At 56.4% G+C, this 25,066-nt stretch overlaps 1 protein-coding gene across 4 annotated transcripts in view; it reads right to left on the bottom strand.

Annotated features, from left to right (window-relative positions):
• Positions 1-12,180: 12,180 nt before the first annotated feature.
• Positions 12,181-25,066, bottom strand: part of LMX1B (LIM homeobox transcription factor 1 beta) — an 82,098-nt gene continuing 69,212 nt past the window's right edge. Inside the window, exons 3-8 of one of the 4 annotated variants that reach the window (XM_017549129.2) lie at positions 18,462-18,694; positions 16,289-16,470; positions 16,034-16,111; positions 15,826-15,892; positions 13,841-13,984; positions 12,181-13,530 (exon numbers count right to left, since the gene is read on the bottom strand). In XM_017549129.2, coding sequence (XP_017404618.1) covers positions 13,373-13,530; positions 13,841-13,984; positions 15,826-15,892; positions 16,034-16,111; positions 16,289-16,470; positions 18,462-18,694 — 862 coding nt within the window. In that variant the 3' untranslated portion in view covers positions 12,181-13,372. Of the gene's footprint in view, positions 13,531-13,819; positions 13,985-15,825; positions 15,893-16,033; positions 16,112-16,288; positions 16,492-18,461; positions 18,695-25,066 lie in introns of all 4 variants that reach the window. The other 3 variants (XM_037745929.1, XM_037745930.1, XM_037745928.1) reach the window with 3 other exon arrangements.

The raw sequence follows: 25,066 nt of genomic DNA on the forward strand, positions 1-25,066 counted from the left end.
GACAAGAAACAAAAAAAAAGGCAAAGAAAGATTGTTAAATAAAAGGTTGGACAAAGACAAAGATATAGTAGATTAAGGTAAAGAAAAAATAATGTAGGCATATCAACAGTATTACCAAGGTGGAATTCAAGGCCAAAAGCATTTAACAGAACAGAGAGGGTCAATATTTAATAAAGAAAGATACAGACTTCCCCAAGAAACATAAAACATTCATAAACGTTGTTGTACCAAACAACACAGCAGCTACATATATCTATATATATATACATATATAAAATGCAAAACCTCCAGGAAAAAAATCACAATAGTTTGTCTTAATATTGTCCAACTCAGTGGATATCCCTCCCGAGCAGTGTCCTGGCCTGAGGAGTCCTGGCTTTGAACATCTTCCCATCCCGTCTGTGCTGACTGGTTACATGACCACTGGGACAGGTTTCTACCTTCTCCAGTCATTTGGAAAGGGCCCAGGGAGTATGGTCAGGCTTCCCAGCACTCCCAGTCTGGCCTTGTCCAGCCTCCCAATCCCAGTTCCTACACCTGTTGCTATACCTGGCCTCCCCGTGGGATGATCCCTGCTCCTTCTGGCTTCCCCCGACCTGCTGTATTAGTTGGTTCTCATGCTGCTAATACAGAGATACCTGAGATTGGGTAATTTATGAAGAAAAATATGTTTAATGGACTCACAGTTCCATATGGCTGGGGAGGTCTCACAGTCATGGCCAAAGGTGAAGAAGGAGCAAAGCAACGTCTTACATGGTGGCAGGCAAGAGAGCGTGTGCAGGGGAACTGCCCTTTATAAAACCATCAGTTCTCAGAAGACTTATAAACTGTCACAAGAAGAACAGTGGAAAAACCCGCCCCCATGATTCAATCATCTCTCACCAGGTCTCTTCCACGACTTGTGGAGATTAAGGGAGCTACAATTCAAGATGAGATTTGGGTGGGGACACAGCCAGACCATATCACCTGCCTACGGTTTGCCACTTTTTTTTGAGATGGGGTCTCTCTCTGTCACCAGGTTGAAGTGCAGTGGCATGATTTCTGTTCACTGCAATCTCCGCCTCCCAGGCTCAAGTGATCTTCCTGCCTCAGCTTCCCAAGTAGCTGAGACCATAGGTGCGTGCCACCATACCTTGATAATATTTAGTATTTTTGGTAGAGATGGGGTTTCGCTATGTTGCCCAGGTTGGCCTGGAACTCCTGAGCTGAGGCAATCCACCTGTCTCAGCCTCCCAAAGTACTGAAATTATAGATGTGAGCCGCTGTGCCCAGCTGTTCTACAACTTTCTAGGCTGCTACTCTACCCAATGCCTTCTCCTGGAGGGTCTTTATTCTGCAAAAAATGAACCCATTTTCTTCCCTTCCCTTCCAACTCTACAAAGCATTTCCTATCTGTGCTTGGTTATGTGACCTTAGCAAGCTACTGACCAGTCTGAGATCTGCCCTCTCTGAACAGTACAAGGCAAGGATGTAAGGAGCCCAGATTGTGTCTGTGTAGGGCTGGGATGGGCCAAAAGAAGGAGCGTGGCTCTCTGGTCCTCAGTCTCCCTCTCTCCCTCTTCCTCTTGTCATGTCTGAACCAGCCTGCTGTCTGGTGCCCAGAGAACAGCTTAGGAGGGGCCACACCTCTCACCCTGCCGCTGAGTCCTCACTGTAAAGAGCCCCTCATCCCATCCCTCAGGCCACTCCAAGGCACTCCTTGGCTTGGAGCTTGGGTTGGTAAAGGCTGCCCCACCCCTCAGAATAGCATAGTTGCAGAAAATTTGGGGCTTTTCCTGTCTGGGTCTGTCCCGGCTTTTCTTCTAGGCAGAGTTGCTTGTTTCTCCTGGTAACCTGCTCTCAGGAACTGCTGTTTACCAGCTCTGTGACCTTGAACAAGCCCTTTTGCCCCTCAGAGCTTCAGTGTCTTCATCTATGGAATGGGGATACTAATAACACTGTGAGTGAGAATTAAATGAAATAATACCACTGCCGGGCTCAGTGGCTCATGCCTGTAATCCCAGCACTTTAGGAGGCAGAGGTGGGTAGATCACTTGAGGTCAGGAGTTTGAGACCAGCCTGGCCAACATGGTGAAACCCTGTCTTTACCAAAAAATACAAAAATTAGGTGGGTGTGATGGCATGCACCTGTAATCCCAGTTACTTGGGAGGCTGAGGCAGGAGAATCGCTTGAGCCTGGGAAGTGGAGGCTACAGTGAGCCAAGATCATGTCACTGCACTTCAGCCTGGGCAACAGAGTAAGACTCTGTCTAAAAAAACAAAAAACAAACAAACAAACAAAAAAAGAAATAATGTCTGAGAGTGCTGAGCCATCATGATAAGGACCCAAAGCCCAGCAGCATTCATCGTGGTGGTCTTCTTCATTATTACCACTATTACTAGGCGCCAGCAGGGCGTTTTAGAAGCAAAAAGGTCAAATGCAGTAAGTTGCCTTCTTGCAGAATTGCAGCTTCTCTTCATTTTTGCAAAGCATGATTGCAGTCTTCTGCTCTTGTCACAATCGCTCTGTTTATGGACATTTTTGTGATGGGTATAACCTGATTATTTGCTTATTAGTAACTCAGCACCAATAATTCACTTTTTCAATTGAACTCTGTTGCATGTGAAGTACCCCGCAGCCTGTCCCTGGGGCACACACTCGAGTTCCAGCTGTGGGTAAATCAGAGCTGTCCCCGCTGTGTGTGTGTGAGGGGCCAGAGGAGATCCCACACCAGGCAGGTGCTCGTGACCACGAGAGCTGTGATGGCAGGAACCCCTCTTGCAGATATGATGTATGTGGTCCATTGTGTATTTTACATCAAAAATCATCGTTTTCATTTGTTCCCAGGAAATCTCTTGTCAATATCCTGTTGGATGCAATTTGTGGAAAAAATGTCTCCAAAATAATACCTCTTAAATACCAGCTCAAAATCCGTGCACAGGTGGGGGGTAGAGTTTCGCAAACCGTATTTGTATAAGTGAAGTGGAGTGCTGTTTTGAAATGTGAAGGAAAAAGGGCAAAGATAGTTACTGTTCTCTGTTGAAAATCATTTTAGCTACTTTTTTTTTTGAGCACTGATTTTTATACCAGAAACTTAAAAATGTTATCTTATTTGGCCGGGTGGGGCGGCTTACAATCCCAGCACTTTAGGAGGCAGAGGCGGGTAGATCACTTGAGGTCAGGAATTTGAGACCAGCCTGGCCAATATATATGAAACCCCGTCTCTACTAAAAACATACAAAAATTAGCTGGGCGTGGTGGCGCACACCTGTAGTTCCAGCTACTTGGGCAGCTGAGGCAGGAGAATCGCTTGAACCCGGGAGGCAGAGGTTGCAGTGAGCCGAGATCGCGCCACTGGACTCCAGCCTGGGTAACAAGAGCGAAACTCCGTCTCAAAAAAAAAAAAAAAAAAAAAAAATCTCATTTATTCACCTCAAAACCTAAAACTCTGTGAGATGGTCTGGGGTTTGGTGCGGACTCTTTGGTGACAAGTGACAGAGACTCAAACTAGCTTAAACAATAGATGCTTTATTGGCCATGTATTCGTTAGCCCTTTAATGCCTCCATAAACGGAAGCCTTGGGGCCCTCCCCTCTCTCTCTTTTCCTTCTGCCTGTGAATTGGCCATGAGCTCTAGGGCTCCCCCGCGTGGTGAGGAACATGGCTGAGCGCATCCCCGCACCGTGATCGAAGAAGGCGCCCCAGCTTCAGCCTTGGATGGGTCACAGGAAAGAGGTGCTCTGGCCACCAGGCTCAGAGATGGCTGACTGGCAGGCACAAGCTCCCACTGCCCAGGCCTCGATGCCCCCTCTGGCTCGGCCCGCGTGGTCCCGGGAGGCGCAGGTGTCTGTTCCCGTGCCAGCTGCCCATCAGCCTCAAGGAAGAGAGATGGGGCAAGGAAGGTGGTGTCAAGGAAGGCAGAAAACACAGCTGGCAGAAGCTGCCCTGGCCTAAAGGGGTGTGGGCGCCTCGGCATTGCCAGAACATTTGCCGCCGCATTGCTGGGTCACAGTGACGAAATGATGAGCAGGAAACACTGACCTCCCAGTCAGGGGCTCCCAGCTGTGACCTGTGACCCCGTGACCCCCGTTCTGGAGGTCTCCACAGGGGATGGCTCATGCCCTGGATGGACATGGACCTCGCTCTGGTCGAGGAGCCCCCCTCAGTTGCCCCGAGGCGGTCCTGGGGTCTGGGCATGGCCTGAGCCTGCTGACTCTGCTGTAGGGAAAGGGGCCGGCTGGGCTGAGGCTGAGGGTGGGGGTGGGAGGTGGCAGCTCAGGGGATGGGGGCGAGAGGTGGGGGGTGGCAGCTCAGCTGTCCCCTGCTTCCTCCTCATGGCCCTGCCTCTGCGCTCGGGGAGCGCCGTAGGCAGGGGCCAGGCTTTTAGCCTTCCTGAGCCTCAGCGCCCCCAGCAATAAAACAGGGTGGCGACAGTCGCCACCGCACAGGACGGGTGAGGAGTCCGTGGGTGGGGCATAACACGGCTCCGAAGCGGTTGCTATCAGTTTTGCCTTTTCCCTGCCCATCTCGCTCTATTTTCCTGCTCGCGTGTCTCTGCACTGCCCCAGCGCTGGTTCGGGCCCCATCCTGCCGCTTCCCAGCTGTGTGTCCTCCGGCAGCTTCCTTAAATCTGAGCCCGCTCTCCTATCCCGTGAAATAGGAATGCGCGCTTCCATCCACTCAGGGTTGCATGGGGAATCCGCGGTGTCCTCGGTGCGCAGTGCCCACGCAGTGTGAGGCTCACAGAAGCCTCCGGGAGGCGGCGTCCTCGCTCCTGCCCACGCCGCCCCTCAGCGCTCCGCGGGCTGCGTGGGCTGCACATGCCTGACTCCCGATCGCCACCTCGTGGCCTGATGGGTGACTGCAGGTTTGTAGTGAAATTCAAACTTGCTTCTGGTCTGTTTTGGGGATTTAACGCAAAGCGCCCCAAGATTTGATGTGGGGAGGAGGGTGGGGGGCGAGGAGTGAAAGTAGAGTGCTCCCCGCAGCAAGCCACCTGTATGTTCGAAGCAGAGAGAAGATGTACGAGGGGCCGCCGGCCCCTGGGTCCGTTTCCACGAGATTCTGGGCTTTCTGTGCTGTGGCTGAGCTATTGGGATCAGTTTCCCCAGTGAAGAAACGAAAGCTCTTTGAGACCACGGCGGGGGAACACCCTGAACTCTAAGAAATTAAAAATGTACATTTTCTTTATCCAGGAAGTGGGTAAAGAAGTGTTTGTCTTTCCTCTTTAGGCCATGAATAGGTGTGCTTGAGAACACATGTACTCCTCTGATTTTATTCCCTGCTAAATCAAAGAACAGGAGGTGACGTGTCAAGTGCCTCTTGCTGCCAAGGGCCTGACTGACCCTGGCATGCCCAGTGTGGTAGCGCTGAGGCTCTCACCTCCCGCCACCTCCAGCCTTCAGACTCTGAATCCAAGCTGGGTGTGCCCTGATGCCTCTGAGCCTGTGCTCCGGCTGTTCCCCGCCCGCCTCCTCTCACCCCGTGCTAACTCGTCTCATCCCGAACATCCCTCCTCTAGGAGGCTTTCTCTGATTTCGCAGGCAAAGCCATCAGCCTGCCATGCTTTGAGTCCTGTATGTCTTTTGCCTAACTCCTTCTTAGGCTCCACCCAGGTGGGCTGGGTCCAGGGAGGGTCTGCCAAGCCAGGGCTGAAGGGCAGAGCGAGATGCAGCCCAGAGCCGCTCTCCATTCTCCTGTCAGGCTGCAGGGGTTGCTCTGAAGTCAAAGCCATGAACAGAGTCCCCGTGTCCATCAGTGCCTAGGGTCAGGGTCTGCCTGGCATAGAGTCAAGGGACACTCATGCCAAAGGGGACTTCTGGGGCAGACCAGTGGCAGCTGCAGGACAGGGAGTCCTGGGAGGAATGGGGGTTGGAGGGCAGTATCCTCGTCTTCCAAATGGACATCATTTCCACCCAGGGCTGTGAGGTGTCAGTGAGGCAGGACACAGGAGGCTCAGCCAGCATCAGGTGTGTGAGAGTGCTCCCTGAGTGCTCCCTTCCCTGCTGATGGGGAAGTGAGGGGAACCCGGCAGCGTTCTCCCAATACCCTGCCTCTCCTCTAGCCAACCGTCCTGCTGGTCAGGCATTGACCTGCCACTGCACTGCCTGCGTCCGGGGTGCCACTCACATGGTGCTAGGGATTGCATGGCCCTATGCAGTGGTCCTCCTGACTGTCCCCCTGTGCCTGTTGGCTCGTCTAATGTCCATCTGTCCAGGCTGATTGTCAATACCTCACCTTCTCCAATCTGGGGTGTGAGACTGGGGCTGGCAGCAGTGAGGGGTTCCAGAGGCAGGACTGGGGGCTCTCAGAGCCCTTGAAGACTTGTTTTGTAGGGTGACCTCAGGGTCACCTTCCTTGTCTGGGCCCTCTCCTTTCTCAACTCCACAGGATCCATGGCCTAACCACGAATTCCTGGGAGGAATCACTCTGGAGGAATCACAACTGAGCCAAGCCTCAGTTTCTGTATCTGTGCAATGGGCTAGGAGCTGCTCTGAGTTATTGTGAGGGTCAGTGGGCCAAAGTCTGAGACTGGCAGGGTGGGAATTCTGCAGATACCCTTTCTGTTTCATGTTGGCCCCTGGGCTGGGTACAGTGGCTCGCACCTGTAATCCCAGAGCTTTGGGAGGCCAAAGCGGGAGGATTGCCTGAGGCTAGGAGTTCAGGACCAGCATGGGCAACATAGTGAGACTTTGTGTCTACAGAAAAACTGAAAAAATTAGCTGGGCATAGTGACGAGTGTCTGTAGCTCCAGTTACTTGGGAGGCTTGGTTTGGAGGATTGCTTGAGTCCAGGAGTCTGAGGTTTAGAGTGAGCTAGGATTGCACCACTGCACTCCAGCCTGGGTGACAGAGTGAGGCTCTGTCTCTAACAAAATTAAAACTCTACTCCCAGAAAGGTGGCTCAGAGGGTGACCGCTTATCCCCCGGGACTCAGCCTACATTTTCTCTGCCAACCTATGTCTTTACCTTCCGGGTTAGGGGAGAAGATAGGCAGGTGACAAGGGAGAGGCGGATCAGCACAGCTCCTCCCCTTAACCCCCCCACCCCACATTTTTTAGTGGCAGGATTTTAAAAGGTTGCTGTCGGCAAGAGCGCTGTCAGCCCACTATAGCCGAGGGTGGAGGTTAGAGGGCCCCTCACATCGAGCCCAGCCTGGGGCTTGGACAGGAAGCCCATTAGTCCTGCCTCCGTGCTGTGCAGTCTGGGCTGAGTGACTTGATTTCTCTGAGCTTCAGTGAGGCACTCTGAAGGTGAGAGTTTCCTTGTTCCCCAGGCCTTGGGCCTGACCATGGAGGACCGGATCCTAGGGCCAGAGAGTCTGGCGTTGGGGGACAGCTGAGATGGTGGCAAGGCCACACAACCGCATCTGGGTTTGAATCCTGGTTCTGCTGTCCCTTGCTAGCTTTGCTGCATTGGGCTGGTCGCTTTTGCCTTCTGAGCCTCGGTTTTCCCTTCAGAAACATGGGGACCTCCCTCTTAGGGTTGCTGGGGTGTAGATGAGGACGTGAAGCGGAGGTCCTCCATGTGGCTAGACTCCAGAGGCAGCTGGAACCGCCCAGGGGCTATGAACAGCAAGCCCAGAAGAGGGTGCAGGGCGGGGCCCGCCCCTAGGCGGTGTTGGTGCCTGTGGACAGCCAGAGGAAGGCGAGGTGGCCTTCGGTGGTCCCCGCCACAGGGGTGGGGAGAGGAGGCCGAGGAGCAACCGGACGCCTGGGGGAAGGGAGGGAACACTGGTACATCAGTTCTGTGGGCAGGAGGCCCAGAGGCATCCCAGATGCAGACATGCAAAGATAGGCAATGACGCCCCGAGTTGGGTAGGCAAACGTCCCCACGAGCACACCGCCACATCGGGGACTCGCCTCTCCCAGTGCAGAGACACGCAGCCACTCCAGGAGACACAGCCATGCATGGTGTCCTGATACTTCTGGACGCCCAGCTTCATGCATGGCACATCCAGGCAAACCGGCCCACGGAACTACTCCATGGACCACACGCGTGCCCACACGTGCACACACACCCTGAGATTCCTCAACACACACGGAGGAAGCATGAGACTTCAAGGAATCGACCTTGAAAGCCGAATTCCTTTGAGTCTCTGCTGTCACCACCACACTTGCCATCCCTCCTGCCGTCTCTGGAGAACCCCAGCCACATCCCATCCCAAGGCCTCATGATTACTCGAGAGTTTGGCTTCAGCTTCTTCCTTCTCCCATGCCGTGCTCCTCTGGGAGCTCATCCATCCTGTGCCTCAGTGGCCAGCCACCTGGTTGCTGAAGAGCTGAGTGTTCAGCGTCTGGTCGCTTTGAGGCCCAGCCCTGGCCCAGGACGTCTTCACTTGGATGCCCATGAGGTTCCCAGCTCACATGGCCAGACCACATATCTCCCCACTTCCTGTGCCCCCTGCGCCCCCATCTCGGTGATCCAGAGACCTAGATGCCCACCTGGACAGCCCCCCCACCAATATCTCCGGGATCTGCCCCCTCCTTTCTCCCCACCATTGCCATCCTAGTCAAAACCATCATCACCTCTCACCTGCTGACCTCATTCACCTCCCTCCTTCCATCCAGTCCCCCGATCTAATTGGATCTATTCTCTACTCGGCCGCCAGGCCCTGACTGGTCTGGCCCTGCCCTCAGACTTTGCTGTTCTTTCCGTTTAGGAGATTCACAAGATTTTGCCTGCCTCTGAGGTTTTGGACAAGCCTGGAATGCTCCTAGACATCCCTCCCCACTCTTAGTCCCCCCAGTGTCAGGTAACTGCAGATCTCAGCTTAATATGTAGCTTCTTCCAGGAAGCCTTCCATGATGCTCCACCCTCTAGACAAGGTTGGGTACCCAGGTAACGGGGCTTCTTTGTACCTCAACTGAACTCATATCACACTGTTGATCTCCTTGAAGCAGGGATGACCAATCCCCAGTTCGCAGCCTGGTGGCTGGCACTTAAGGGCCCTTCACAAATACTGGTTGATTGAATGAATGAAAGTGTTGGAGACTGGGATAGAGTGAAACGGAGACCAGGTGAACTCATTTCTTTTAAGGTTGGAGAAGGCTCGGGGTTGGGAGGAGATAAGGGTGGAGGAAATGAGAATCACGGGAGGGTTGGGCAGGAACAGGGACCTCAAGCCCTCCTGCCTCCTGACCTGCTGTCCCTGGTGGCCATCAACAAATCTGCTAATGTCACATGTGGAAGCAGCCCAGGCCCAGGAAGCCCCTTCCTCCATCCAGGCCCTGCCCCCAAAGAAGCAGCACCACAGGCGTGTACAGGTCGGTTTATTTACAAATATACTGATGTCTCGTCTTTTTTTGTCGTTTCCATTTTCTGCTGTTGTAGGAAGAGGTGGAGGTGACAGTGGAGGGCAGGGCGGGTGGTGGTGTAGTAAACGCTAATAAATAATTTAACAATGACAAGTTATTAAATAAAATGTGTCTGGGGATGGCGGGTGGGCAGTGAGAGTCTGTCTGTACAAGGAAAACAGGCATGGCCGGTGGCCCGTCCTCACACTCGGCTGGACTGGGCTCCCTTGGGACCCCTGGGGGGGTGGGGGAAACCAGCAAAGAGGCTCATTGGCAACGGCGCCTTCCAAGGGCCAAATGTTGGAGGGGTCGTCTTTCCTGCTCCCCTGGGCCCCCAGGCCCCGTGTGCCTGCGAGTGTGGGTCCATGAGCCTCCACGTGCGTCCCGGTGTGAGTGTGTGTGTGCGAGTGCGTGCGTGCGAGCGTGGGGCCCTTTCCCCACAGGGCAGATTTAGCCCCAGAGCTGCAGGCTCTCCCTCACCCTAGGTGGTGCCCAGGGCTCAAGGATGGAGCCAGGCAGGCATCAGGCAGTCCTCCTTCCTTAGGCTCCCTGCGTGTGACATGAAAAGAGTGGGGCTGGGGGAGGCAGCTGCTTGCTAGGAGGCTGGAGGGCTTCCCAGAGGAGAAGAGGCTGTCCCCAAACCCATGCTGGGAGCTTGGCCCTGCCGGGCCCTGCTCATCTGATGCGGCGCCAGGGCCTTCCCACCTTCACCCACCCTCAGGAAGCCTCCTAAGATGCCCAGCGGCGTGCACCAACCCCCTCTCCCGGCTCTTTCCAGGCTATGCTGGCACCTTGGTCTGGCCCTTGTGAGGAGTGTCTCTGTGTAGCCTCCCTGTGTTTCCCGGGATAGCAGAGTGGCTGGGAGGCTTCATGGAGCAGGCAGATGAGGCTCTGGCTGGGGCTGTGAGCCGGGCTTCGTGTCCTCCTCTGCCCTGTTACCTGGGGTGATTCTTTCCTCTAAGCCTCAACCTCTCCAGCAGGGAGGTGGAACTTGGCTTTTCGTCAAGACCCCTCCTGTCCCCCTCTCATTCTGTGTTTTGCTCCGGAGACCACACAGTTATCTCCCTCTTCCCACCCCAGCCCCCTTAGTGATGAAGGTCCCATGTCATGGCAGGGGTGAGGGGTGGTCCTGGCTACTCCCTGCCCAGCTCCCAGTGAAGGCTGCACCTACCCCCATGAGGTGAGAGGCCTGCCCGGCCCTGCAGACCTCTGCTGGCTGGCCCTGAACACATCGCCTCCTTTCTTTGAGCCTCAGGCTCATCCGAGAAATGGGTCCCTGCCATGTCTAGACTCTCTGGCTGGGCTTTCCTTCTAGGGGAGAAGCCCTCGAGGGAAGGCCCTGCATTCTTGTTCATCTGTGTGCCACGCGCAGTCCAGGGCTGGGTGGAGTGGGTGCTCGTGTCTAAGAGCCTGTGAGCAGCAAGGCACAGCATAGAGCAAAGGGCCCCTAGCCATGGCTGACAGGGTGCCTCCGGCATGAGGGGCTCTCTGAGGTCCCTTCTGGCTTTAACAAGCGTGCTGTCCCGAGACCAACTCCCAGCATGGGGCCCTGGCTAGATTCAGGGCCTTGTGAGGGCCCAGAATGGGAAGAGGTGACCCCAGGGGCTGGCAAGTTTACAAAGAACAAGTTGTGACCCCCTGACCTGAAGGTCATTCACAAACCACAGGGCACAATGGGGCTGGCATGATGTCCCTGTTCTCAGCTCAGCTGTCACTAACCTGGACCTCGGACAGGTCTCTTCCCCTCTCTTGCCTCAGGGTATCCACCTATAAAATAAGGGGTGGGGGGGTGAGATGACCGTTTCTGATGTCGCTTCCAGCATATTGGGTCTGGGAGAGAAGGGCCGGGTCTCGTGGGAGGTCAGGTATCTGCCCTGAATCTGCCCAAAGTGTCCCTGGCATGATTCCAATGGCGCATGTGCAAAAGGAGAAAGAGGGGTGTGTCTCCAGAAGCCAGTACAGCTGCTGCCCAAGGGGCTCATGGTGGCACAGTCCCTGGTGGGCTGAGGTGGCCGAAGGACCAGGACATCAACTGAAGTCCTTGGAGAAGCTCTGTTTGGAAGAGCTTCAGCAGGGCCATCTGGCTGCTGGGGCCCGATGGTTGACACGGGGCTGCATGTCAGGCGAGGAGGGTGGCCCAGGATGCAATGGGGGGAATGAGTTCCTCAGCAAACAGGGGGGCAAAACCACAGGACAGGTTGAACTCAGAGAAGTCCAGAGATCCAGGCAGAGGCCCAAAGGTGGAAAGGGACACTCATCATCCTTACTTGCTCAAAGTTTGGACCAGGCAGACCTTGGGGCGGTGGCTTAGGGCTTGACTTCAGAGTTAAAGGCAGGGTTGTGAGCACCTGAGCAAGGACACAGTGACCAGCAGGGGCCAGGGCGGGCTCACCGGTCAGGCCCCAGCAGCCCAGCCTCCTTGCTCTGATGGGGTTAGAGTTGAGCAGACCGGGGCTGGGCCGGATCGAGAGTACCTGGCTTCCAGCAGGGCGCCCGACAGGATCTGCAATCTCCCTAGGGGAAGGGGGCAGGAAATGCAATTGGCATGTGTCCCCCAATGAGGATGGATTAATGGGCCAATGTCAAACACGGAGAGGCCACCCTGGTCCACACACCTTGGGTGAGACACCCAGGGCCAGCTCCTCACTGCGCATGTGTGCTGGGAGAGAGCAAAGCAGCGCGGTCACAGAATCAGGGTGCAGAGAAATTCCACAGGCGGGAAGGAATCGAGTAGGAGGGAATGGAACAGAAAAGAGGGCACGGTCCCTCACTCGGTCTACACAGTAAGTGCCCCCATCATCCTGTGTACACACAGGGAAGAGATGTGGCTTAGCTGTCACCTGCGTATGGTCCGGGATTTAGTTACAGCAGGGCAGGGTGACTTTCCAAGGTCATGTGGCAACAGAGGCAGGGGGCCACAGCCGGAGAGGGATGTACCTGCTCTCTTCTGGCCGGCTGACAGCAGCGGGAAGGTGAAGTGATACCTGCCCCGCAGGGACGGCTGGAGGCCCGCTAGGGGGACAGTGTTGAGAGGAAGAGTTGGAGAAGCCTGGCTCTGGGAAGCAGGAAGGCACAGTTGCCTTGGCTCACGGATGTAGTGAGCTCCTTGTCGCTGGAGGTATGTGAGGGGAGGCAGAGGGGCTGGGGAGAGGACCACATTGCAGATGGGGTGCCCAGCAGGTGCTTTTGAGGTCCCTGACCACACGGAGTTTCTGCCATCTGGCCTGATGCTACCTGGTTCTAGGGGCTCCATTTGCCTCCAGAGTTGGTGGGGCCTGGGGCTGCGCTCCCTGCTCAGGAAGCCCCCGTCTGGGCCCAGGCTGGGATACAGCTGGGTCCACATGCTTCAAGCTCACCTCCCTCTCCAATCACTCTAAGAAGTGGGGGTTCCCTATCCCTATCTGGCCTCCTTTCCCCTGACAGGCCAGGGCAGACCCACTGAGCACCCCGTCCCTTTCGGTGTCCCCACAAAGCTGTGTGCATGTTCGCGTGGGTCTGCCTGCGAGTGTGCACGCATCTGCATGTGCCTCTCTGTCCCTTCGCGCCTGGCCAGGCTCAGGCCGTGAGCCCACCTCCTGACCGTGCCTCCCCCTCGGGCCTTCCTCATTGCTGCTCCAGCCTGTTCCAGGCAGTGGGCCTGCCCCCAGAGGCCATCCCTTCCCTGCTGGGGCACAGGTGCACACGCTTCTCAGGTCACCGCCTCATGACACCATGGTCTTGGGGGCTTGCATGGAGGGCCATGGACACAGAGAGGACATTTAAAAAAATAGAGAGAATTTAAGCTTCCCAAAAAAGAGATGGGGAGGAGGCGATGGAGGCCGAGGTGGGGCTGGGAGGCGGGTGGCCGTCCGAGAGCTCTGGGTCCCTGGGAATGACAAGGTCTCTGTGGGCAGGACACAGCCCCTGCCCAGGCTGTGCCCATCTACCGGTCTGGCTGTACCCCATGGGCACAGTGGCCAGGCCCGGCCAGCCGAGGGGAGGGCACCGTATGGCTGTCTGTAATCTGTGCAGAGAGCAGGGCGGGATGGCCAGGCTGGCTGAGGAGGCTGGCGGTCCCCCCCAGGCCCCTGCCCAAGCGTCCGTGCACCCGGCTGGCTCTCAGGAGGCAAAGTAGGAACTCTGCATGGAGTAGAGCCGGTCGATGGGGTTCCCCACACGGGCCTGCAGGGAGCCGACGTCTGAGGAGCCGAGGAAGCAGTCACTGAGGCTGGTTAAGGAGGTATCGCTGTCGATGTCGTGGAAGATGGAGTCATTCCCTGGGGGGGCAGAAGGGGTGTCAGGACCAGCGCGCAGGCTGGGACTCCTGGGCGCCCTGTTAGTCCTGTAGGCTGTGTGACGGGAGGCCAGGGAGTGGCGGGATGGTCTGCTGGCCAGTGCCACCCAAGAGGGGCTGAGGCCCTTCCTGTCAGCAGGAGGCAGGAGGGCTGTGCTGGCCACGCTGCCTGAGCCCGGGGGCAGCAGGTGGCTGTCATGGCCCCAGGCCTGCCTGGCCTGGCAGGGGACAGGGGTTGTGCTGGGACGGGGGGCAGGGGTAGGGCGGCTTACCATAGGGGTTCATGTGGTCACCTGGCATTTGGGGCGGCGTGAGGCCCTGCTGGAAGGGGTCGCTGCTGCCGTAGGGGCTCTGCTCCATGGCCACGATCTGTTGCTGTGGCGGGGCCAGCGGCGTGTAGGAGGCCATCATGCCCTCCATGCGGCTGGACAGGACCTCTGGGGACAAAGTGAGCCTTTACCCACTGGCCTGGCCCACGCCCTCCCAGCTGCACCCCACGGCCTGGCTTCCCCAGCAGCCTCCCCTTCTGGCTTCCTTGGGACTCCCAGGCACCCCTCTCTAGCTGAAGCTGTCCAGACACTGACTCCCCAGCCCCTTCCCCAGGTGCACGCTCCAGCTCCTCCTGCAGACTCGGTTTACTAAAAGTCAGAGTCCTCCCTATCTTCTTTCCTCCCATCACCCCACCTACCCAGGGGATCCAGGGAGCAGGGGGAGGCACACCCCACATAGGCAATAGCGACTCTGCCCTGCCTCTAGGAGTGCCAAGGTCCCAGACCCAAGCCAAAGAGGCCCCGGGAAGGCTTCCTGGAGGAAAGGGCCTCCACCTTGGTGTGACTTAAAGAACTATCAGGGGCTCGACAGGCCAGAGCAGGGGAGGCAAACCAGGCTGAGGGGCAGCAAAGGCCCAGAGGAGACAGACCAGCGGTGGGTAAGGGTGCAGCACGCAGGCTGAGAGCCAGGGAGAGAGGTTGGTGTGTGGGGAGACCAGCTGAGAGGGACCGCAGGTCATGGGGAGCCCTGGTGGGAGCCCCTGAGGCTGTTGGGAGCCACAGGAGGGTCTTGGCAGGTGAGGGCCAGAAAGGCTGGAGGGAGAGACCAGGGCTGGGGCCAGTGGGTGAGGAAGCCAGAGGAAGGGCAGGGTCTCTGTCAAGGTCGCGTGGGAGAGAGCTCCTGGGAGGGTGGGAGGGATATAGACTTCACTCCCCAACTTGGCACCTCAGCGGATCACAGCGTGGGACAAGAAGTGTCAGAGGTGACAACTGGTTCCTGGCACAGACAGAGTGGACGGTGGTGGCATGTGCAGAGTCAGGGTGGCGAGGAGGAAGGCATGCCATGTGCGTGTGGGCAGGAGGGAGGGTGTGGCATGGGCTGGGATGAGCTGGGGGGACTGTGGGACCTTCTCGGGGAGGCTGTGTCCAGGAAGTAGCTGGGAACACAGGGGTGAGACACAGCCCAGGACCTGGCTGGGAGACCAGAGGCCATGAGTGCAGCCTTGGAAAGGGCAGAGGGGGAGCAAGGAAGAAGCAGGCTCTGAGGCTGTGTCCTTAGAAGCTGAGTCCAGCCTAGGACACTGGCGTGGCCCCCAGTGCCCTGGCACCTGGCCAGAAGCCTCCCTCTCTCATGGGGGAGCAGGCAGCTCTGCCCCCACCCACTTCTGCAGTCCCAGGGAGCTCCCTGCTCCTCCCTTCATGGCCCTGAAGGCTCAAAGTCGCATGGGGCCCAGTAACCAGCCTGGCTGGAGATTCTGATGTAGAAACAGCAGTTTTGGTGAAGCCCAGTGATGAGGGGCCTGACTCATGTCCCTAAAACCAGTCCCTCATGCCTCAGCAGGACCCTCGTGCCCGGACAAGCTTTGCCTGCAGAATTCCAGCAGTGGGGTAGTGTCCTCCTGTTAAAGGCACAGGCTCTGAGCACCAGGCTTGGGGCTGAGGTCCAGCTTTGCACCTGGCTGGCTGAGGGATCCCAGGCAGTCCCTCGGTTTCCTCATCTGTGAAATGGGACATGGCAATACCCTCCCTTGCAGTGATCTGTGAGGATGGCGTAAGATGGTGCGTGCTGAAGGCTGAGCCCCGCGTCTAGCTGCCACTCTGTCTCTCCTCCCTGGGTCCCCTAGTCCCCACGGCTTCTCTATTTCTCTATGTCTCCGTGGTTTTAAGACAGAAGCTCCCTGGGCTCTGATGGCCTTGGTAGAAGGCTTTTCGGAATTTTTGTTAAAGGAAACATCCTGGGTCCCTTGGTCCCTAGCCCTGGGACAGGCGCAGCCCCGGCCCCAGCTCACCCTGGCCCAGCCGCTGGGAGTTCTGCTGCTCCTGCTGCTGCTGGTGCCGCCGAGCCAGCTTCTTCATCTGCAGGGAGAGCTGGTTCAGGCCAGTGCCGCCCCTCCCCCCAGGCATGGCCAGCCCCACCCCCTCTGGACCCCTGTCTTCTGGCTGTCCCCTCTACTCCCACCCTACCCGGGGCCTGCAGGGGTGGGGGTGGCCTCTTACCTTTGCTCTTTGGTTCTGAAACCAGACCTGGACCACACGCACACTGAGGCCCGTCTCAGCTGCCAGTGTCTCTCGGACCTGGCCCAGAGAGAGGGGGACAGGTCAGGCCCTCCAGGGGCAGCAGCCAGGAGGTGGTGGGTTTAAGGGGATGATGGGATGTTGGGGAGGGATGGAGGGATGTCCCTATCCCCAGCAGGAGCAGGGGGTGGTATCCAGAAAGGCAGCCCTCAGTCCCGCCCCCCAGCCGCCCCTCACCTTTCGGCAGGGCTTGGATGAGACCTCGAAGGAGGCCTTGAAGGCTCTTCGCTGCTGCGTGGTGAGGATGGTCCGGGGTCGCTTGGGCCTCCTTGGGTCCTTCCCGTCATCCCCGCTGCCCTTGCTCTGGCTGCCCTGCCCCTTGGCCGGCTTCATGTCCCCATCTTCGTCCTCGCTCTTCACTGTGGGGGACACAACCCGGCCTGTCAGGAAGGGCCAGGGACAGCCCAAGGTTGTCCCCTTCGGCAACCTGCTGCCCGACATGAGACTGCACCCCTCTGCTGTCACCTGCTGTGGCTCCCCAGTTCCCGCAGGATAAGGCCTACTTCGCTCCCTTGGCCCTCAGGTCCTGCCTCACCTGGTCCTTCGTCTCCTGCCCGCTGTACCCTGCGAGTCCCTTCCCCGGCACACACCTGTTACTTCCTCATCCTGGGCTGCAGCCACACCTGCACAGGAACTCACACAGGTGGGCCTTGGACAACCACAGCATGGGTGTGTACACACTCAGGAAGCCAGGCCCACGCGGGGAACAGGCACACAGGCATACACACATGGTCGTGCACATGGCTCTGTGTGTGGACATACGCAGAAGTGTGCGAGCAAAGACACGCACCGCAGATATTCAAGCAAGAGTGCTCATGAGCGTCGCATACGCACACACTCATAAGACGCACACACTTGGTACAAGCGGCTCACAGGTGTATTCACACACACGGGCCCATGCTCATGGGCAGTAACGGACAGGCATGCATGCATGTGAACAGACATACAGTGTGTGCATTCACCCAGCACTACAGCCACACCCACCACACACACACAGAACTTCCACGCCCCCGGTTTGGGTCTCAGAAATGCCAGCCCCAGATGGATGGCCAAACCATCCACTGGGCCATTTCTCCCCAGCCACCGCTGGGCCTCCTGCTGCCCCCTGGGCTGGTCTCCCTTCTTCCATCCTGTCTTCCTCAGAGTGTGGGGGGCGATCTCCACCCACTGAGACCCCCTCTGCTGGGCCTGGCGTGAGGGGATCATTGGCGCCTGGCCAGCCTCTGCTCTTCCTCAGGAGTCTGGACAGCCATGGGGCCGGCTGCAGCAGTGCCCTGCCTAGGGAGGGGTAGGGACAGATGGTGGCGAGCTCACTGCTGGCCATGGCAAGCCCTTCCCATATGGCAGATCCTGTTGCCACAGGGCTGCAGGTTACCACCGGGCCTGGTGGACCGGGACACCTCTCCACGCTGCCTGCTCCAGTCCTTCCCCACCGTTCCCACGAACAAGGGCTGAAGCTACTTCCTGGTCTTTCCCTCCTTAAGGCTCATTCCTGGCTGGGCTTGCCCTGTCTGCCAGGAGGGTTCCAAACTGGCCTCATCCGTTTGGAGGCTAGAGCAGAGTAGGGAGGGTCCTTCACCCTGGGAAATGGGGTCTTTCCCTCAAGCACAAAGGGCCCAGCCCCTACCCCTCAGCTGGGAAACAGGATGGCTCGGGGCTCTTTGCTTCCCCGGATGAAGGTTTCAGGGGGCCAAGGAGGGGAGAGCATACCAGGTCCCTGCCTCTCAGGTGTCCCCAGCCTGTGGACCAGGTGCTGGTGAGGACCCCTGTGGAGCTGTGCTGTGTGTGTGGGGGGCATCACGGAAGAGAGCGCAAGGGGGATGGGCCAGAGAACGAGAGCTGTGTGTGTATACACATACGCAATCCACAGTACATGTGAGCATGTGTACAAACATGCATGTGCAGCCATGTGGATTGGTGTTTAGGGCACACATGTGCTGTATCACGTGCATATGTGTGTGTACGCTTAAGTGTGGTTTTTGCATTCCCAGGTATGTGAACATATATCTCCACATTTATGTACATGTGTATATGCTCAGGGTAGGGATACTCCTGTGTGCATTTTATGTGCTTGTGTGTACATGTGATCACACACGTGTTTATACGTATGGATGGGTAGCTCTCAGGTAGTCAGCAGAGCACATTTTGTGAGCCTGGGGAGATGAACGTTCGTGTCATGTGCACGCAAGTGTACACGTCAGTGTGCGTGTGCATTGGGACGTGCACGCGCCATCTGTGTCCAGCTCAGGTCCTGGAAGCAGGAGGTGGCTTCTCCAGCCAGGACACCCCCCCAGGACACCCCAGCAAGCCCCATCCCTGAGGCCTTCCCCCAGCTCAGGCCAGGCCTCACCAGAGTCGGACTCGTCGGGGCTCACGGAGCTGAGCAGGTCCTTCTCCTTCTCGTAGTCACCCTTGCACAGCAGCTGGCCCTCCTTGAGCACAAACTCGTCGCCCTTGCGTAGCTGCCGCTCACACACGCAGCAGCAGAAGCAGCCCAGGTGGTACACGCACTCCAGCGCCCGCATCACGAACTCGGTGGGGGCGATCTTCTCCATGCAGCCGCTGCACTTGGCCGCGAAGAGCCTGCAGATGCATAATGTGGGTGCATGGGCTGCGCTCAGAAGTACGTCCCAGAAGCCACTCCTGCCGAGGGCCTCTCCCTCCCACCTGGACCTGAGGGTCAGGGTGGCAAGAGGGAGAGGCCCCCCTTGGGCACTGGGCAAGACAGTAGGAGGGCCCTGCAGCCCTATTCTTCTGCCTACAGGCCCCCAGTGGCCCTGGGATGGGTGCTGGCAAACTGCCTAGAGTCACCTGTCCCAGGTGAGGCCCCTCAGGGCCCTTCCAGCTCAGAGACATGGTGGCCACTAGAGGGCAGTGTGCAGGGTCCACCCAAACTTTCCCTGGGGGCCAGGTCAGCCCCCGTCTGAAGAGGATCCCTTCCTCCTCAAATCCCCCGTCTGCCTCTCCTCTGATTCTCCCAACACATCCAAGCAACTCCCAGCCCCGTCTAACCCACTGCCCAGCCTGGGCCCCTCCTCTCCTGCCCAAGCAGCTGCCTGGTCCCTTCCCTGGGCTCCCAGCCCCTTCAATCCTTCAAACCCCAGCCCACACAGGAGCCATTACACACACAGGAGACATCCCACACACAGGAGCCAGGGGGATCTTTCTAAAATACAAATCGGATCAAGCTGCTTCCCTGCTCCAGACTCTTCCATGCCTTCCATGGGCCTTAGGAGAACATCTGAGCTCCTGAGGCTGGCACTCAAGGCCTTTCATGATCCTGCCTCTCCCCTCTTTACCCTCTGCTTCCCCAGGCTGCAGCCCCAAAGAACAGCCTGAAGTTTCCCCAAAGCACCGTCATGGCAGCCTTTCAACACATTCTTTCTCCATCCTTTGGCTTGGCTAACGTCTTCCTATCCCTCTGTCTCAGCTTACGCATCTTCATCCTGAACAGATACTTACTGAGCATGTACAGATTGCCAGCCCTGCTCTAAGCATCTTATGTGCAGAGATGCATTTAATCCTTGCAACAACCCTACAAGAAGAGAATGAACATTAACCCCATTTTAGAGATGAGGAAATTGAGGTGCTAAGAGGCAGTCACTTGCTCTGGGTTGCATGGGTAGCAAATGCTAGAGCCAACTCCCAGGCTGAGTGAGCCTAATCCAATTCCCGTGTGACAAAGTGGTTCCGTCTCCCATCATCTCCGCAGACAAATGAGGGCGGGGGTCTCCGAGCCCTGGCCAGCACTAGCACGAGGGGCTGGGCAGCACACCCTCCTCCGCTGTGTCTGCTGACCGCTCCTCCTGACACTCCTCCACCCTGTCATGTGTCCTGCTCTGTGGGAACTCAGCTCAACAACACTTTGATGGAAAAATTTATGAAGAATCAAATTATTGCTGCTGGGAGGGAATTAAAACCATTTTTCATTCCCGGCATCCCCGGGCCATGTCTGCGGGCGCCACCTTGGGAGTGCTGTGCACATCCCATCCCTCTTTATGACCCGCCATCACGGGCACAGATTACAGCTGCAATTCTCTACTAATCGGTTCTGGAACAGAAATGGCCATAAATGGGAGGCACTGCGTGCCTCCCTTCTCGGGGCTACCGTCTGAACCACCCATGGCGAGCTGGTGGGGTGAAGTGGGCAGGGCCGCTTTGAGCTCTACCTGCTGCCCGAGAACTGGCCAGGGCACTCAGCTGGGGGCACACCCATCGACCCCTGCCACCCACCTCTATTCTACCCAACAGGCTCCTACTCATCCTGCAATGCCCAACTCCAATGCCACTTCCTCTGGAAAGCCTTCTCTGATGCCCAGTCTGGGGGAGGTGGCCTCCTCTATGCTCCCCTGAGCTTCCCCCAGCCTCAGTTTACTCCTGTAAAATGGAGATGTCAAGCCCTTCCTGAAGGCTGTTGTCAGGATTCGAGGATGCTGAGCATGTAACTCGGTGTGTGGGTATCACAGTGGAGTGACATGCATGTCCCTGTCAGTGCCCTACTCTACCAACTCTACCAGGGTTCCACGAGACAGGACCTAGCCCCATTCGATCCTCAAGGGGCCCTCAGCGAGTGTTCGAGGAGCAGGTGAGTAAATGCCTGGGGTGAGCCGAGGCTGAGGCCAGGCTCTGCGGTGGACATGCTGGACCCCACCAGCCCGCAGGGCATGGCTCTGCAAGGGGGATGTGGGCTGGATTTTGGCTCTAATTTGGCCCTCTGACTGAATCACCTTGTTCAGGGCACAATCTACACAACTGTCAGTGACTGCTTTAGGCAGAGGCCCTGGGAATCCGGCTTTCTGTCCAGCTCTACTGAGGGGCTGAGGAATGAGCCTGGGTTTGCAGAACCTGCCGCTCTGACATGGAGGGCACTCCTCTCCCAACCCCCAGTGCTCCTCTGTCCCCTCCCCATGCTTTACCTTACCTAGTGGCCCCACTAAGGTCTGCAGCCTGACATCTGTGGCCTCCCAGTGAACAGACACTGGCCACGTCATTGCTAGCATGGCAGGGCCAGGGTCTCAGGGTCCCAGGCCAGGGTCGGCACACCTCGGGTGGCTCCCAGAGAGAAGCCCTTAGGCTGGGGAGAGGGCAGCAGGGCGGGTGACCTGCATTTGCAGTCAAAGCCATGGTGCTGGCTGTGTGCAGAATAGCCTCGCTAATGCCTTGGCAGCAGGGGGTCGATTGCTACTTTCTCCAAACTCATCAACACAATCTATTATTAATACTTCTCCAAAGGCTCGGTGCCACCATTATGGAGGCAGCGCCAGCCACTCAGGGCATCATCTGTTATCTAGATTGCAAAAACTCGGGAAATAAAACAAACTGCACGTACTTTATAAACAGAATGCGCCATCCGTTTGGTCTCCAAGCATCTTTCCACCCAATAAAACATCGGGGGGGATGCATGAAATACTCACTCCCAATTACCGGCTGCCTTTGTCTACTGTGCTGGGGTGAGAGCGACTAATGGCGTGTGTGGGAGGGGTTGGGGATACCAGCGGGGTCCCCTCTTCTCTGTGAGCCTCCATTCCCCCTCTCTTCGTGCCTCCTACCATGGAGGACTGTGGAGCCAGTCCCAAAAGCAGGCCCAGCCACAGACAGGTGGCATTGGAATCACATGGACTTCAGTTCCATGCCTTGTCCCACCAATTGCTAGCTGGTAACCGCGAAAGTAATTTTGTCTTCTCGAGCCTCAGCTCATGTATCTGTACAATGGGCGGAATGACACTGCCTGCATCTCAGCATGAAGATGTTGTGAGCTGTCAGTGTAAAGCAACGGGTGTGGCAGGCACAACCTCCATAACTTTCTTGCTGTGTGGCTTTAGGCAAGGCATTTGACCTCTCTGAGCCTCAAATTCTTCATCTATAAAATGGGAATGATCAGGCCAGGCTCAGTGGCTTATGTCTGTAATCCTAGCACTTTGGGAGGCCGAGGCAGGCAGATCGCTTGAGGTCAGGAGTTCAAGATCAGCCCAGCCAACATGGTGAAACGCTGTCTCTACTAAAAATACAAAAAATTAGCTGGGTGTGGTGGCACACACCTATAGTCCTAGTTACTTGGGAGGCTGAGGCAGGAGAATCTCTTGAACCCAGGAGGCGGAGGTTGTGGTGAGCCGAGACTGCGTCACTGCACTCCAGCCTGGGTGACAGAGCGACACTCCATCTCAAAAAAATAGAAAATAAAAAGAATGGGAATGATCATCCCCAACCACAGCGTTGTTGGCAGGGGCTGGACTCCTTTAAAGTCCTTGGCACCATGCTGGCATGACGGAGGTCCTCCACAGAAGTCTGCCCTTCTCTGCCTTTCTTTGGTTCGGTGTGTACTCACCCTTGCTAGGGTCTCCACGATTCCTGGGGGCAGCCTGCAGCCTCTCACCCTAACACTGACTGGGTTTACAGGGCCCCACTGTGCCTCCTTCTCACCACCACCCTGGGCTCTGGCCAGCCCTTCGAGCTTGTCTGGTCTCATCTGGACAGGGCACTCCTGGCTCCATTATGAGTCTCAGAACATTATTGGGCACTAATAATGCTCAGTTATCAGCTGCCTGCGTCACTTCATTCAATCCTCATAAAATCCCAAAATGAAGACGCTGTTTCCATGATTCCCATTTTACAGATGAGCACAGTAAGGTGCACAGGCCAGGTCACTCTTTCAAGGTCACACAGCAGCATCACCAGATACTCTCTCCCTGCTCTGTACATCTCAGCGTGCCTTTGCCCATAAGCCACCCTTGCCCTGGGCCCCGGGTACCATGCCCATGTCTGTCTGTTCCTGAGACTTGGGGGCTGATTCACCCCAAGTTCTTATTACTCAGCGTAAGTCCGGCCCCCAGAAGGTGGGGCTGGACATTTGCATCTCCCCCACTGGCAAACACTTTCCTCCCCCTGTGGGATCATCTGAGATTATGGAGTAAGAAATTCCATTTTCAGGGATGTCCTTCCTATGAAGAGTCCCAGGGTGTGAGAAGATATCGCCATATCCTCTGAGTTTTTATGGGTTTATTTGTTTAACGTTCAATTTATTAAACTCATAAGGCTAATAAACAAAACTCCTGAAAGCCAATTTTTTCAGGAGCATTTGAACATGGATTACAACTCTGATTAATTTCTTAAGAGACACAGAATATGGTTTATTCATTGACAACTGCAGAGACACACAGAGTATGGCTGATTCTTTTACCTCCAATAACACTGGCTTCCTAGCATCCTGGGAGCACTCCAGCTTCTCCAAGCAGGTCTTCATGCACAGATCTTAGGGTCCAGACAGCAGACGCCAGGCTTGGAATCCCGGCCCTATCACTTCCTAGCACTGGAATCTTGCACAAGTCCCTTCTCTTGAGCCTGTATCCCCATCTGTCCGATGGGGATGATGACAGAGACTGCCTTACAGGGCTGGGCCCATGAGATGGACTCCATAAACAGCGATTGTGATCACCGTTACCAACTCTCCAGGACTTCCCGACTTCCGCTTACCATCCTTGCGGAGTCAAGATCTCCTACCCTCTCCTCAGTGCCATTCCCACACCCTGTTACTGCCCTTTACAGTTGATGTGGCTCTTCCTTGTGTTCTTAGAATTCACACTCCACATTCCATGAGTGTCTCCCTACTCTCAGTGGGCCTCTTCCACCCATCAATGGGACCCTATCCAGCCCCTCCCCACAGCCTCTGTCCAGGCCACTGCCACCTCCCACTTCACAGAGAAAGCAGAAGGTTAGGGGACAGACATCCAAAGTTTAGTCTTGCCTCCTCATCAAGTTAAATCAGATTACAAACCCCCTTCACTTCCGAATGTCCAAGAGCATCCAAAAATGTCAGGATGAGCCCAAAGACCTCACTGTGGCGCTCAAGGCCCTGCCTACCCCGTGACACCCGGCTTTTGCTGCCAGGCTTCTCACTACTCTCTGAACATAGCAAGTCCCTTCTTGCTCCCTTAGTGCTTAAAATTCCATCTGCTTCCAAGGCCTGCCTGGCTTCTCTACCCCCTTCCTTTGCATCTTGCTAAACTCCTCTCCATCCTTTAAGACCCAATTCAAGTGTCACCTCCTCTGTGAAGCCTTCCCTGATGCCCAGAATCCTAGCCATTCTCTAGTTATTTGTGTGTCTGCAGCCCCTACTGACCTAGAGTCTAATTTACCCCCTAGGCTCTGGCATGGAGGAGGTGGTTAGTGTGTGTTTGTCAAATGAATGCACAACCTTGAATGAAATGAAATGGGTAGCCAGGTAGCACAAGAAAACATCAAGTATTCTACTCCTAGGGGTCTGAGACTGCCACCAGGTAACAAGCTAAGTGCACCTGCCCTCCCACCCCCTCAGCCCCTTCACAATGACACAACTTGGAGTCCAGTTTGTTAACTTTGTATCTGTGGAGCTCCATGCATGCCTCCTGCAGGGCTGGGAGTCCTCCACCCCAAAGGCACACTCATCCCCTGTACCCAGGGAAAGACCCTGGGGGTACCATGTTTGTACTAAGTGACTCTTGTGACCTGAAGTGATTGGACCAGGCCTGGACATCTGACTCAAGGAGGGGGCCAATGGGACCCTCTGTCCTGTGTCCCTTCCTTCTCCTGCTCACTCAAGAGCTCTGTCAGCCCCCATTCCATTTTCAGGGGTGGCTCCCACACCTCCATTGCCAGCTGCACAGCCTCCAGTGAGCCACACCCCTTCTCCAAGCCTCAGATTCCTGTTCTGTAAAATGGGGGTTTGACCTTTCCCTCCCTGGGAATCTGGTGATTTTAACCTGCGTGGGAAGGCTTGGTCCAGGAGGGATCTCAATAGGTGCGTGCTCCCTCCTCCTCCCCAATCTAAGTCTCTGGAACTTCCTCTTTGCTACCTCCCATTTTTGTCTGAAGCGCCCTAATTGCACTGCTGGGTCTGTGCTCTCCCTGTCTGTCCCTTTGTAGGTATAGGCTGCACTGGGGACCAGGAAGATTCTGGGCTGGTTTCCTTTAGGGCCTCTC

This window comes from Cebus imitator, unplaced genomic scaffold (genome assembly GCF_001604975.1).
Source record: "Cebus imitator isolate Cc_AM_T3 unplaced genomic scaffold, Cebus_imitator-1.0 Scaffold216, whole genome shotgun sequence".
NCBI lineage: Eukaryota > Metazoa > Chordata > Mammalia > Primates > Cebidae > Cebus > Cebus imitator.